Below are 12,594 nucleotides of genomic sequence, written 5' to 3' on the forward strand. Positions count from 1 at the left end.
CCTCAACCACAAGCACCCCCATCTGGGTTGGCCCAGAAATGTCCCAGTTTATACCCATTGTCCAAGGAGAATAATTAATATCTCTCCTCTTTCCTCTCAAGTGCCCTGTTTGGGCAATATATTCAATATAGCCCTATTGGAGCAACAAATTACAGGTTAATACACAAAGGAAGCAAGCAAGACCATGCAGAGAAGAATCACTGTTAGATGCAACGGTATGAAATGGCTATAATACCACTGACCGTGAAAATGGAACGTACAAAATGACTCAAACATCACCAGCCCTTCCACAGATGTTTCACATCTGTGCCTGTGTCACTCAACTGCAAAAGCCGTAAAGATTTTAAGGCAAAATAGATTGTATTCATGTTGAAATTCAACTTTAGAAGAAAAGTTTTAACCGTTTCTTTCATTATCTGGATGTTTTATCAGTTAAAATGCCAATCATTGCACTTTCCACAGAACCCAAAACACTGTCTTTTGAAAAATGAAAATTAATTTTTAAAACCCATCACCATAAAGATATATGAAAGCAAAATGATGCAAAGTGAAAGTGAAAGTCACTCAGTCATGTCTGACTCCTTGCCATGGACTATTCTCCAGGCCAGAATACTGGAGTGGGCAGCCTATCCTTTCTTCAGGGCATCTTCCCAACCCAGGAATCGAACTGGAGTCTTCTGTATCACAGGCGGATTCTTTACCAGCTGAGCTACCAGGGAAGCAATCACCTCTATAAAATGATGCAATCATCTCTATAGAGATCTTAGTGAACTGCTCAGCTGGTTTTTTTTAAACCAATGACATTCACTCCAGTACATGTCAAAGGACTTTCTTAAAGCTAAATATTTCAGAACTTAACTGCACTATAAAATATAAGTCAAATTCCAGTCACCAAAGCTGAAGTTCTTCCATTAATATTTCCCCTACATAATTCCAAATATTTAAAATAAAGTTATTATCTGAAGTAAAACCAGGTGGGCCAAACACACGCAGGCAGTTAATAAATGCCTATGATACCACATGTGTTAAATGTTAAATATTTATAAAATCTAAAAATGTACCTATTCATATTATACACAACCTGTATTCATGACAAGTAGTGATTTGGATTATCTGGTTGCTTTTACTTAAATTTCTGTGACTGCAGAATACATATAGCCATTTCTAATCAGAGGATGAGATATGCCACAGTTCATAATTTCAGTGAAATTTCACTGAGTTCATCAGTTAGAGTAATATTTTTAAATTATGACAAAGCTTTCTCTTGCATGTTTAACCACTGAAGCATACTGGCAAGAGAAAAAGAATTTTATTGTGGCAGCTGAGGAAAATTCTGGATCATGAAAATTAAAATATTTATGAACTCCCTGGTTCAGAAGTCAGTCAGTCAGTTCTCTATTGTATAAGAAAAGAAGTCTGTGTGGGAATTATACATTCATTAAGCAGACACTAGGTTTTAATATGATTATACTAACAAAAATATTTTATTTATTGAGAACCCACAAGATCTTTTTTCCACTAAGTGTACATATATGTCCCTTACCCTCAGGAGGTATTTTAGTATTCAACATTTTTTTTCAAAATATGGAAAGCATTCAGGCACAGTATCATATTGAAAATTAAACATCTTGCACCGGATTCTTGGTTTAAGTTTCTTTCACTTGAATATCGTACCTTCTTCTTTGAAGTGTCACAATTTCTATTTGCATTTTAAATGCTCTAAAAGATTCCTATTTTTTCATTCAATTAAAAGAGTTTTCCCATGGAATTTTCCAAACTGCTTTAATTTAAACACTGATCTGTCCATCCTTCGTCCTTGTTGACACACAGTCTTTCTGCATGAACTATATATATATAGTTTTTTCAACATTTTATTGTGGTAAAATATATGGGCTTCCTTTGTAGTTCAGTTGGTAAAGAATCTGCCTGCAATGCAAGAAATCCAGGTTTGATTCCTGGGTCAGGAAGATTCCCCTGGAGAAAGAAAGGGCAACCCACTCCATTATTCTTGCTTGGAGAACCCCGTGGACAGAGGAGCCTGGTGGGCTCTAGTCCATGGGGTTGCAAGAGTCAGACACAACTTAGTGACTAAACCACCACCCTTATTATAAATTTTACCTTTTGGACCATTTTTAAGTGTCCAGTTGAGTGGCACTAAGACCTTGACACGGTTGTACAATTGTCACTATCATGTGTCTCCAGAACGTTCCCATAATCCCAAAGCCAAACTCCACACCCATTAAACATTCTCATTTGCCCCTTCCCTTCAACCTCTGGCAACCACCATTCTGCGTCCTGTTTTGAGTCCTCTAGGTAAGTAGAATTATACAATGTTTGTCCTGCTGTGACCTGCATATTTCACTTAGCATAATGTCTTCAAGATTTAGCCACATTGTAGCATATGTTGGAAAATTAGGTATATTTTATGTTAGTTGTTCTGCTAGCCAATGTATACTTTTAGACCGTGTATGCATATACCAATGTATACCTGGTATATGTTACATCTTATTAGAAATGTTGGAGAAAATATATGGCATGAGTATTTTATTCTTAAATGTCCCTGTTTTATACAGGATCATATTAATAACCATCAAGAATCTATAGTTTGGAACTGTGCCGTATTTGTCTTTCTGTGACTGGCTTATTTCACTTAGAATAATGATTCTACTTGCATCAGGTATGGAAAACACTGGAAAGCATATGCTGTTCAGCTGATACAAATTTTGGTTATGCAAAGTAGTGTCTATAGTCAACAATACTGTATTATACACTTTGCCAATGGTGTTGCAATACTTAATACTTGTAAAAAAAAAAATAAAACGTGTAGTGTAGTATTTTAAAATGGGAGAGGCAGAAAGGAGGAGCATGAAAAAAAGCTCACTTGTCTGCTCCACGAGCACCCGTTCACTGAACCGTCTTTCGTGTTCATTTAAACGACGTATTTTAAGCTGAAAGTGCTGTGGGGACATCTATGGGGTCACACAGGGTCGGACACGACTGAAGTGACTTAGCAGCAGCCGCAGCTGTGGGGACAGGCAGTTGCCTGTGCATCTCCAACACCAATCTTGAGACTTTAAGAGTGGACAGTGGCGACGTTTTACTGAGCAAGAGCATCTAAGCTATCTGGAACTTTGACAGGTGATATCCTCCACTAGGAAGGGTTAGAGGACTTTGGACAAGTTCTACAAAACTGCTTGCAGTAAACCACGCACTGGCGCTTCCCCATCCTTGCAGGGCTTAGAGTCCTGCTCCTGCTCTGAGAACTGGAAAGGCCTGCGCTCCTCGCTGCTACTCGGGGTTCTTTGGCCACCACCCCTCTCCTCAGGGGCTGATTCCCCTAGGTCACAGTGGTCACAGCCTCCGGGCTTCCCGCCTCCAGCGGCTGCTCGGGGCTCCCAGGTGCGCCCCTCCCTGAACCTTCCGTGGCTCATCGGCACTGCGGCCTGGGCCACGTTCTTCCGCAGGGACCACTGCCGTTTGGGCACCTTCCCTGGCAACACCTCTCCTGCCCCGGAGTGTCAGAGGGGGTGGCCCCCCCTTTCCCTCCGGCACCCCCACCTCCGCTGGACTGGTCTCTTCCAGGAAGGAGGAGCCGTGGCGAAGGAGACGACTCCACAGGAGCGCCCGGGTCCCGGGGAGCCGCCACACGGGGATGCCCTGCTAAGGGGAGGCCCCGGACCTGGGTGACCTGCGGCGATGGCCAAGAGGCCAGTGCCTTCGCCCCCAGGACCCAGATCACTAGGGCGGCGGATCTTGGGTCCTGCGGCGCCCCTTTCACCATCCGAATGAACGCTGTACCAAGACATCGAGGCGTGGGTTCACCTGCAAGGGCCCGTCGTGAAGGCTGCTAGACCCAGGCAGGGGTTCACCTGCAGCAGGTGGGCCCTGAACCTTTCCGCTGCTGGGAAATGTTGAAACACTCGGCGGCCCTTAACTGACCTGAGCCAGAGAAAAACCAGGAGGCAGCGGAAGAGGAAGGGGGAGAGGGGGCGCAGCCTCAGGTACCACCGGCTGCCCCTCCCCCCGCCATGCCCTTCGCCTCTGCTGCCTGCAGATAGCGGCAGGTACCCTCCAGCACCTAGGCTTCCAGGGCACTTGTATGCGCGGCCCCTCCCGGTTAGGAAGATAAATCTCGGGTCAAGTGTTTTGGCTACAAAAAAGTGGAGGGGGGAGGGCAGGGAAGGACAAGGAAAACTTTGGAGGTGAAGGATGCGGCACAGGTTTCACAAGTGTATGCATATGTCCAAAGTAACCCAATTGTATACATTCGTTTTGTGCACTTCTTGTACATCAATTTATCTTAATAGCACTATTTTAAAACTATGTTGTTAGGAATTATAGTGTTGCCCTTAGGTATTAGTGAAGTACTGGGAGTTTTGTTTTCTATCATGAAAGGCCTCCAATTTGCCTTTTAAGACTGTTTTCTCTTACAGTTTTCTCTCCACCTGTTTTCTCTTCTCAGAAAGTATTTTCGGCCTCCATTTTGGAAGCCTTTTAGGCACGGTGGTTGTCAAATTTTAAAAAATGCAGGTGAATCATCTGGGGCGCTATTAAAATGCAGTAGAGAAGGAAATGGCAACCCACTCCAGTACCCTTGCCTGGAGAATTCCATATACGGAGGAACTTCGGAGGCTACAGTCCATGGGGTCGCAAAAAGACAGACACGACTGAGTGACTTACTTCTACGGGAATTAAAATGCAAGTTTGGGTTCTGTAAGACTGGGTTGTATCCCAAAGTTCTATGTTTCCAAGGAATTCTGCAGATGCTGCTGCCGAGACTTCTAGTCAACCAAGTAATACTAAGGGTAGGAACTTCAGAACCCGTTTTTCCTTTACCATTAGCTACTTTTGAAAAGGTACTGGGCTGGAGGCTCAATCAACTACATTTGTTAAAATGGTATAAAAGTAAGAGGAACTTGGTAAAGAGAGTTTGGTAAACTTTCTTGGTAAACTTGGTAAAGAATGTTTACCTGAGAAAACATGCATTTTTGCAAAAATCACACTGACCACAGATACCAACTGATAATATTCATGAGTTAATATTTACTTAGCCTCTGGAATATAGTAAAAAATCTGATGTATTCAAGCTGTATATATGAATATCAGTTCAGTTGCTCAGCAGTGTCCATCACCAACACTCGGAGGGTGCTCAAATTCATGTCCATCAAGTCAGAGATGTCATCCAACCATTTCGTCCTCTGTCGGCCCCTTCTCCTCCAACCTTCAATCTTTCCCAGCGTCAGGGTCTTTTCCAATGAGTCAGTTCTTCGCATCAGGTGGCTCAAGTCTTGGAACTTCAGCTTCAGCATCAGTCCTTCCAATGAATACTCAGGACTAATTTCCTTTACAATTGACTGGTTTGATCTCCTTGCAGTCCAAGGGACTCTCAAGAGTGGCTCCAACACCACAGTTCAAAAGCATCAATTCTTTGGCACTCAGCTTTCTTCGTGGTCCAACTCTCACATCCATACCTGACTACTGGAAAAACCGTATCTCTGAATAGATGGACCTTTGTCAGCAGAGTAATGTCTCTGCTTTTTAATATGTTGTCTAGGTTGGTCATAACTTTTCTCCCAAGGAGCAAGTGTCTTTTAATTTCATGGCTGCAGTCACAATAAAGTCTCTCACTGTTTCCATTGTTTCCCCATCTATTTGCCATGAAGTGATGGGACCAGATGCCTTATCTTAGTTTTTTGAATGTTGACCGTTAAGCCAACTTTTTCACTTGGTGTCATCTGCATATCTGAGGTAGTTGATATTTCTCCCGGCAATATGAGCTATACTAGAGATTTATCCTATGCTGACATTTTAAAAAAAGGTATAAAAACATTTTTCTTGAGTTTTATGGACCTGAAAATTCTATTTATAAAAAAATTTGTATAATGAATTCAATTTTATAAAATACAAACTCAAAGTATGTTGCACAATGTTTGAAATTGGATTAAAATGTCAAAGGAAAGCCTCTTATGTTGCAATACCATATATATACATGTGTTTATATACTTTATATAGGGGATATGACATAAGAATGTAGCCATGTTACATACTACAAAACATATATATATACTTTGATGTCAACATGATTATTTCATGTACTTATTTGTATAATCATTTTTGCTTGGAGAAACTTATTTATATAGTAATGGAATTGTTAGAATTGGTACAGTGCTACACTATTTTATGTACTATAGTATTTAACATGTTTTGCATATTACACATGGGCTGCACATGTTAAATACTTCAGTGCAGAAAACAGTATAACATTATAACATTTATATAGATTCTAGTAATTCCATTACTATGCAATAATTTCCTCCAAGCAAAAATGATTATACAAATATGTACATGAAATACTCATGCTGACACCAAACTCTATGGATGTTTTGTAATATGTAACATGGCCACCTTTTTACGTCATATCTCCTATTTAAAGTTGATCTAAATCAAGCAAGCATGCCAGGTGTTCTTTGACCATTTGACTAAATGAGCTTACATTATTTGGAAACTTTAGCTGACTATGAAGTAAAACTACTTTTTGATAAGGACAGACATCTGTCCCTAAATTCACACAAAGGAAACAGCAAAATGGTATCAAGATATAATCTATGCGGGAAACGCCAGATAAGTAATCAATAAAACTTCCAATAAAGAGATATGGGAAAGTATGTCCAAAATCAAATGCTAAAGTATGTACTAATATTCTAGATGAAATTCGATGAAGAAAACCAGTTAAAAGGATAGCATAAAGAATCCTTCAATTGTGGGGAAAGAAAGAAGAAAAGCTATTAATAAGTTTAAGTTTCAATATGTGGAATTGAAAAGACAAGAAATATATTTACTCTCAATTATTGAAATTGAGAATAATACAAACCATTAGAAAGGTGAATTTGTCACAAGAAATGAACCAAATTGTCTGTAATAAAAAAACTTTTTAATGAAGCAAAAAAGAGGAAAGTGACAGTCGCATTAGAGAAAATGAAATGCCTCTTTTCTAATGAGAAAAAGGGCACAAAAAAAATCCATGGAAATCATATTGGTAAGGAGACTATTTTACTTAAATGTATGGTTAAAACCAAGTGTCTTGGGAATAGACTGAATTGCTATTTACAAACGGGCAGAGAGTTTCTTCCTTGCTTTCTCATCTCATCTTTTCTACATCTTTGTCCATTACTCTCAGTAAAATCCTTACTTACCAATCAGCAGAAGCATATTGTAAAAGCTTTTCATTAAAAAGGTGATATCCATCTTGTTATAATATTTTTCTGTTGCTCAATAAAATATATCACTAAAATAAAGCACTGCAGCAAAAATAAATGTAAAGTTTTTAATAATTAAGAAACCCTCCTGTTTGTGACATAGAAATTGAATGCATTTAGTTGTATTCATTGTTTCTAAGAAGACAAATATTTTAGTTGCTAAGTTACCTCATATGAATGAAAACCATGATGTAAGTTGTAAATTAAATTATGTTTCCTTTCTGACATAACTAGGTTTGAATAGTAATAGAATTTCTTATCATTACTCTTATCAAAGACTTCATAAAAGGTCTGAAATAAAGGAGTTGGGCCTTTTTGCCTAGTCGTGAATACCAACCATGGCTGATTTCTACATCATCATGGCTATCTGGAAGGTAATGACAGCCCTCCTTCTCTTTTTCCTTGCTCCACAGCTTTCTACATAATTGGTCAGAATGGAAAAAAATCTTACATTTAAAAAAGGTTATTAACCCATAGTAAATTTGTATTTAAGAGAAGAATACAAATAGGTTCCTTCTCCCATCCATTTTCCTCTTACTCAAAATACACACACCTCACTCAACATCACAACTATTCATTTGTTGAACAAATAGATTCTGAGAGTGAGAAAAAAAGCACCAAAACATTAAGTTAGCATAGAGATGTCCACAGGGAATAGTGCTAATGGCTTCAGAGTGAGAACACACCTTCATTTTACTTCATACATACTAACTTCACCTTGCTCAAGGTAAAGACTCTTTTAAATTCAACCACTATCATGAATGTGAGCATAGGAGTGAGTCAACCATTAATTTACTTACAGCAAGTTGTTGGGTCCTCATCACTCTTATCAGAACAGTCCTGCCAAGAGTCACAGACCGATTCCCGAGCAATGCACTGGCCGCTGCCACAGGTGAATTCATCTGTAGAGCAAAGTTGTCTCGACGGGGCCTGGGCACAGGCGTAGACCCACAGGTCATCAAGCCCAATAAAACCTTTGTGGCTCAAAACAGTTCCTTCAAAAATGATCTTCAGGGAAGCACAGAGAACAATTTGTGACCTTAAAAATCTCTTCAAAAAGACTCCAAAAATAATACTGGAGATTCAAGAATTATTAAGAAAAATGCCTTTTTAAAGATAAAGCAAATACAACTAAGAATAAAGTTCCCATTTGATAAGCTTGACTCACATGCATCAGATTGATGGGCACATTAGAGCCACTGAGGTGTCTAAGAAACCACCCATGATCTGATGATCTGATCTGAGAAATCACCCATGATCATGATCCCATTTAATCACCAACAATGTCCCTGACTGCAAACTTACTTGGTCATCATTTTCACAGCCCATTGACTTTAATATTCAAGGAAAAGAATAAATGTTGTTGCTATTTATGTAACAAGAGTTATAGATGCATTTGTTTTTTTAACTATTGAAATTAGTTACTAGAAGGTAGGAAGTGAACTGTCAGGCAGATAAAAAGGGTTGCAATAGAATAGGAAAACATCTAAAAGAATAAATTTTAAAATCTATTAATCCTTATAAAAGAATTGCTCTAACAATCAAATAAGTGCTAGTTAAAGGAAATGAATTCATTTTCTCTAACTGAATTGCAGGCTTTCTAAAGGTATAAACTACTAGCAAGTTGAAACAACCATACACTGCTATTCTAGTGTAAGATAATGTGAAAGTATTAATATCCCTTGAGGTTTTAACAAGAGCAATTATTAGGTAACACCAAGGGTCCAAGAGAAATCAAAAACTGTATAGCAGATGCCTTATTCTCTGCCATCCAATATGGTAGCCACTAGCTGCTGCTGCTGCTGCTAAGTCACTTCAGTCGTGTCCGACTCTGTGTGACCCCATGGACTGCAGCCTACCAGGCTCCTCTGTCCATGGGATTTTCCAGGCAAGAGTACTGGAGTGGGTTGCCATTGCCTTCTCCAGTCACTAGCTACATAGGCCTATATCAATTTAAATGAACTAAAATTAAGTTAAAATTCAGTTCCACATTTTAATAGTTACATTTCAAGAATTCAATAACCACATGTGGCTACTGGCTACCATACTGGAGAACGCAGATAAAATTGCCATTAACACAGAAAGTTCTGTTGATCACCACTGAACTAGATATTGGGTTTGGCTTGGTTTTCATGGAATACAACAAAAGTATTTCTATTTTTTGAAGTATAGTTAATTTATAATATTGTGTTTCAGATGTACAGCATAGTAATTCAGGGGGTATTCTTTTTGCATCGATATTGTTAATATGCAAATAAGATTCTAGGAACAAAGACTGACTCTTTTTAGCCTCTTCCAGCTTCAAATGTCTGAGAAATTTTCTTTTCAAAAACATGAACAATATATATTTAAGAATTACTTAAGATCAAGTTTGCATAAATATTTAACAATTTATAAAATAGTATCAGAATGTTAACTCAATGGGCTATGATATAAACCTCAACTTCTGAGATTGCTACAAAAATGCTGTGATTCTTAAGTTCCAAATTCAGCTGCAAATTGGATTTAAAAAATCTGCATAGTCACAGTTCATATCATTTGGGTCCTCCTTTTAATACCTAGAAAAATGTATGAGTGTGATATTACCTTAAAGGAATGAAATTGGTTTCATAAGCCACACATACAATCAGCCTCATTATTTTACACTTACACTCCAGTATAAATGCATTTATGTACTCTTTATACAACACAAAATGAATGGAACCTTAAAGTACTGTACTTTAAAAATAAAAATCTAAACAGCAATAAATAATACCAGAATTTCAATGTTGATCTGACATTACTACACATTGCAATATTGCCATGATATAAGAAAAGAAATGACAAACTAACACTCAATATGAAAGTTTAAAAATGTTACCAGATATTTTTCTGCACAATCTCAACTCTATATACAACACAAAACCCAAGTTAATAATTTTAAGAGATAGCATTCCCACTGAGCATATGTATATTTCAGATGCATCTTTGGACAGACTGAGTTACCCATGCGTTATAAAGATGTGAATTCCTGCATTCAAAATATTTGCATATACTCCCCTGATTTTTCAATACTGGTTTATTGTTTATCTGCTTCAAATGCAACTGGCTTCCTTGGTTGTACTGCACAGTGTTTGGGGATGCTAAGGAGGGAGCCCATGGAGAACGAGGATGCTTTAAACAAGAGTAGTTAATATTCTCATCATTTCAAAAACATTTGTTGAATACTGAATTATATAAAATTTGAATGTGTCAATCTTTTGTTTGTGAGTAACCTGTAGCTTCAGTATAAGAACTGTATTATTCTTTCCTAGATTTGATCAATACACTAACTCTGTTTAAAAAAAAAAAAATAGTAGTTACTTTCTTGCTTCTTCACTCAAGCAAATTTGACTTGAGCACAGGTAGGTACAATGAAAACAAGTAATTGCTCTCCCTAAACATATGAGTTTGTATTTCTAATTTAAATGCTAATTTAAATTAACAATGAATGATAAATTCACTACAAGGCTAAAAATTAAACCTATGATAAAAAAATACTTGTTTTTCCCTTTTATACCTTAAATGTCTTCAGTTCTTCTGGTATTACCAAATCCACTTTCACCCATTTTCTGTGAGTTGATGTGTTGTATATCCAAAATGTTTCTTCTTCCTTTGATTCAAAGAAAAAAACATCACTTATTCCCAAAATTCTATTCTCATATTTATATACATGCCCTCTTAATTACATTTCAGTGGAGTTGATCATACCTGTAGGGTATTAAGTACTAAAACTCTGAAGTATTGTTTAAAATGGTATATTATATTTTAAGAGAAAAATAAAGAAATGGAGATCAGGAGGGATGAAAAGAGAGAGTGCAGAGAGTATTTAAGGTAGCGAAAATACTCTTTATGATAATATAATGATGGGTCCATGTCATTCATTATACATTTGTCCAAACCCACTGAATATGCAGCCCTAAACATGAACGCTAATGTAAATTAGAGACCTCAGGTGATAATGACATGTCAGTGTAGGTTCATCAATTGTAACATGTGTGCTATTCTAGTGGGACATGATACTAATGGGGGAGACTGAATATGTGGGAACAGGGGGTGTATGGGAGATCTCTATACCTTTCTTTTGATTTTGCTGTGACTCTAAAACCACTCTATAAAAATTATTTTTTAAAAAATAAGGAAATAAAGTATATGTACATAATAAAGATGCCTATTTTTTATGATGGAGACAAAGTTCAGAAGAAAAATTTGAATAGAATCTTGAATAAAGTACTACACTTCCAAACATAAAATTCTAAGTATAAAATAGCTGTGAAAAGAAGAGAAGGGAAAAGCAAAGGAGAAAAGGAAAGATATAAGCATCTGAATGCAGAGTTCCAAAGAATAGCAAGAGATAAGAAAGCCTTCCTCAGCGATCAATGCAAAGAAATACAGGAAAACAACAGAATTGGAAAGACTAGAGATCTCTTCAAGAAAATTAGAGACACCAAGGGAACATTTCATGCAACGATGGGCTCGATAAAGGACAGAAATGGTATGAACGTAACAGAAGCAGAAGATATTAAGAAGAGGTGGCAAGAATACACAGAAGAACTGTACAAAAAAGATCTTTACAACCAAGATAATCACGATGGTATGATCACTCAACTAGAGCCAGACATCCTGGAATGTGAAGTCAAGTGGGCCCTAGAAAGCATCACTACGAACAAAGCTAGTGGAGGTGATAGAATTCCAGTTGAGCTATTCCAAATCCTGAAAGATGATGCTGTGAAAGTGCTGCACTCAATATGCCAGCAAATTTGGAAAACTCAGCAGTGGCCACAGGACTGGAAAAGGTCAGTTTTCATTCCAATCCCAAAGAAAGGCAATGCCAAAGAATGCTCAAACTACTGCACAATTGCACTCATCTAACACATGTTCTTGCCTGGAGAATCCCATGGATGGAGAAGCCTGGTAAGCTGCAGTCCATGGGGTTACACAGAATCGGACACGACTGAAGCGACTTAGCGGCAGCAGCAGCAACACGCTAGTAAAGTAATGCTCAAAGTTCTCCAAGCCAGGCTTCAGCAATATGTGAATCATGAACTTCCAGATGTTTGAGCTGGTTTTAGAAAAGGCAGAGGAACCAGAGATCAAATTGCCAAACATCTGCTGGATCATCGAAAAAGCAGAAGAGTTCCAGAAAAACATCTATTTCTGCTTTATTGACTATGCCAAAGCCTTTGACTGTGTGGATCACTGTGGAATCAACTGTGGAAAATTCTGAAAGAGATGGGAATACCAGACCACCTAACCTGCCTCTTGAGAAACCTATATGCAGGTCAGGAAGCAACAGTTAGAACTGGACATGGAATAACAG

The 12,594-nt window shown here is 38.0% G+C and overlaps 1 protein-coding gene across 7 annotated transcripts in view; it reads right to left on the reverse strand.

The window, feature by feature from the left end:
- The window catches only part of MALRD1 (MAM and LDL receptor class A domain containing 1), a 743,525-nt gene that overhangs the window by 493,884 nt on the left and 237,047 nt on the right, over nt 1-12,594 (reverse strand). For all 7 annotated transcript variants that reach the window (XM_044928177.2, XM_044928178.2, XM_044928176.2 and 4 more), the window contains 2 exons: nt 10,795-10,887; nt 8,057-8,264 (listed from right to left, as the gene is read on the reverse strand). In XM_044928177.2, coding sequence (XP_044784112.2) covers nt 8,057-8,264; nt 10,795-10,887 — 301 coding nt within the window. The remainder of the gene's footprint in view (nt 1-8,056; nt 8,265-10,794; nt 10,888-12,594) is intronic.

This window comes from Bubalus bubalis, chromosome 14 (genome assembly GCF_019923935.1).
Source record: "Bubalus bubalis isolate 160015118507 breed Murrah chromosome 14, NDDB_SH_1, whole genome shotgun sequence".
In the NCBI taxonomy this organism is placed as follows: Eukaryota; Metazoa; Chordata; class Mammalia; order Artiodactyla; family Bovidae; genus Bubalus; species Bubalus bubalis.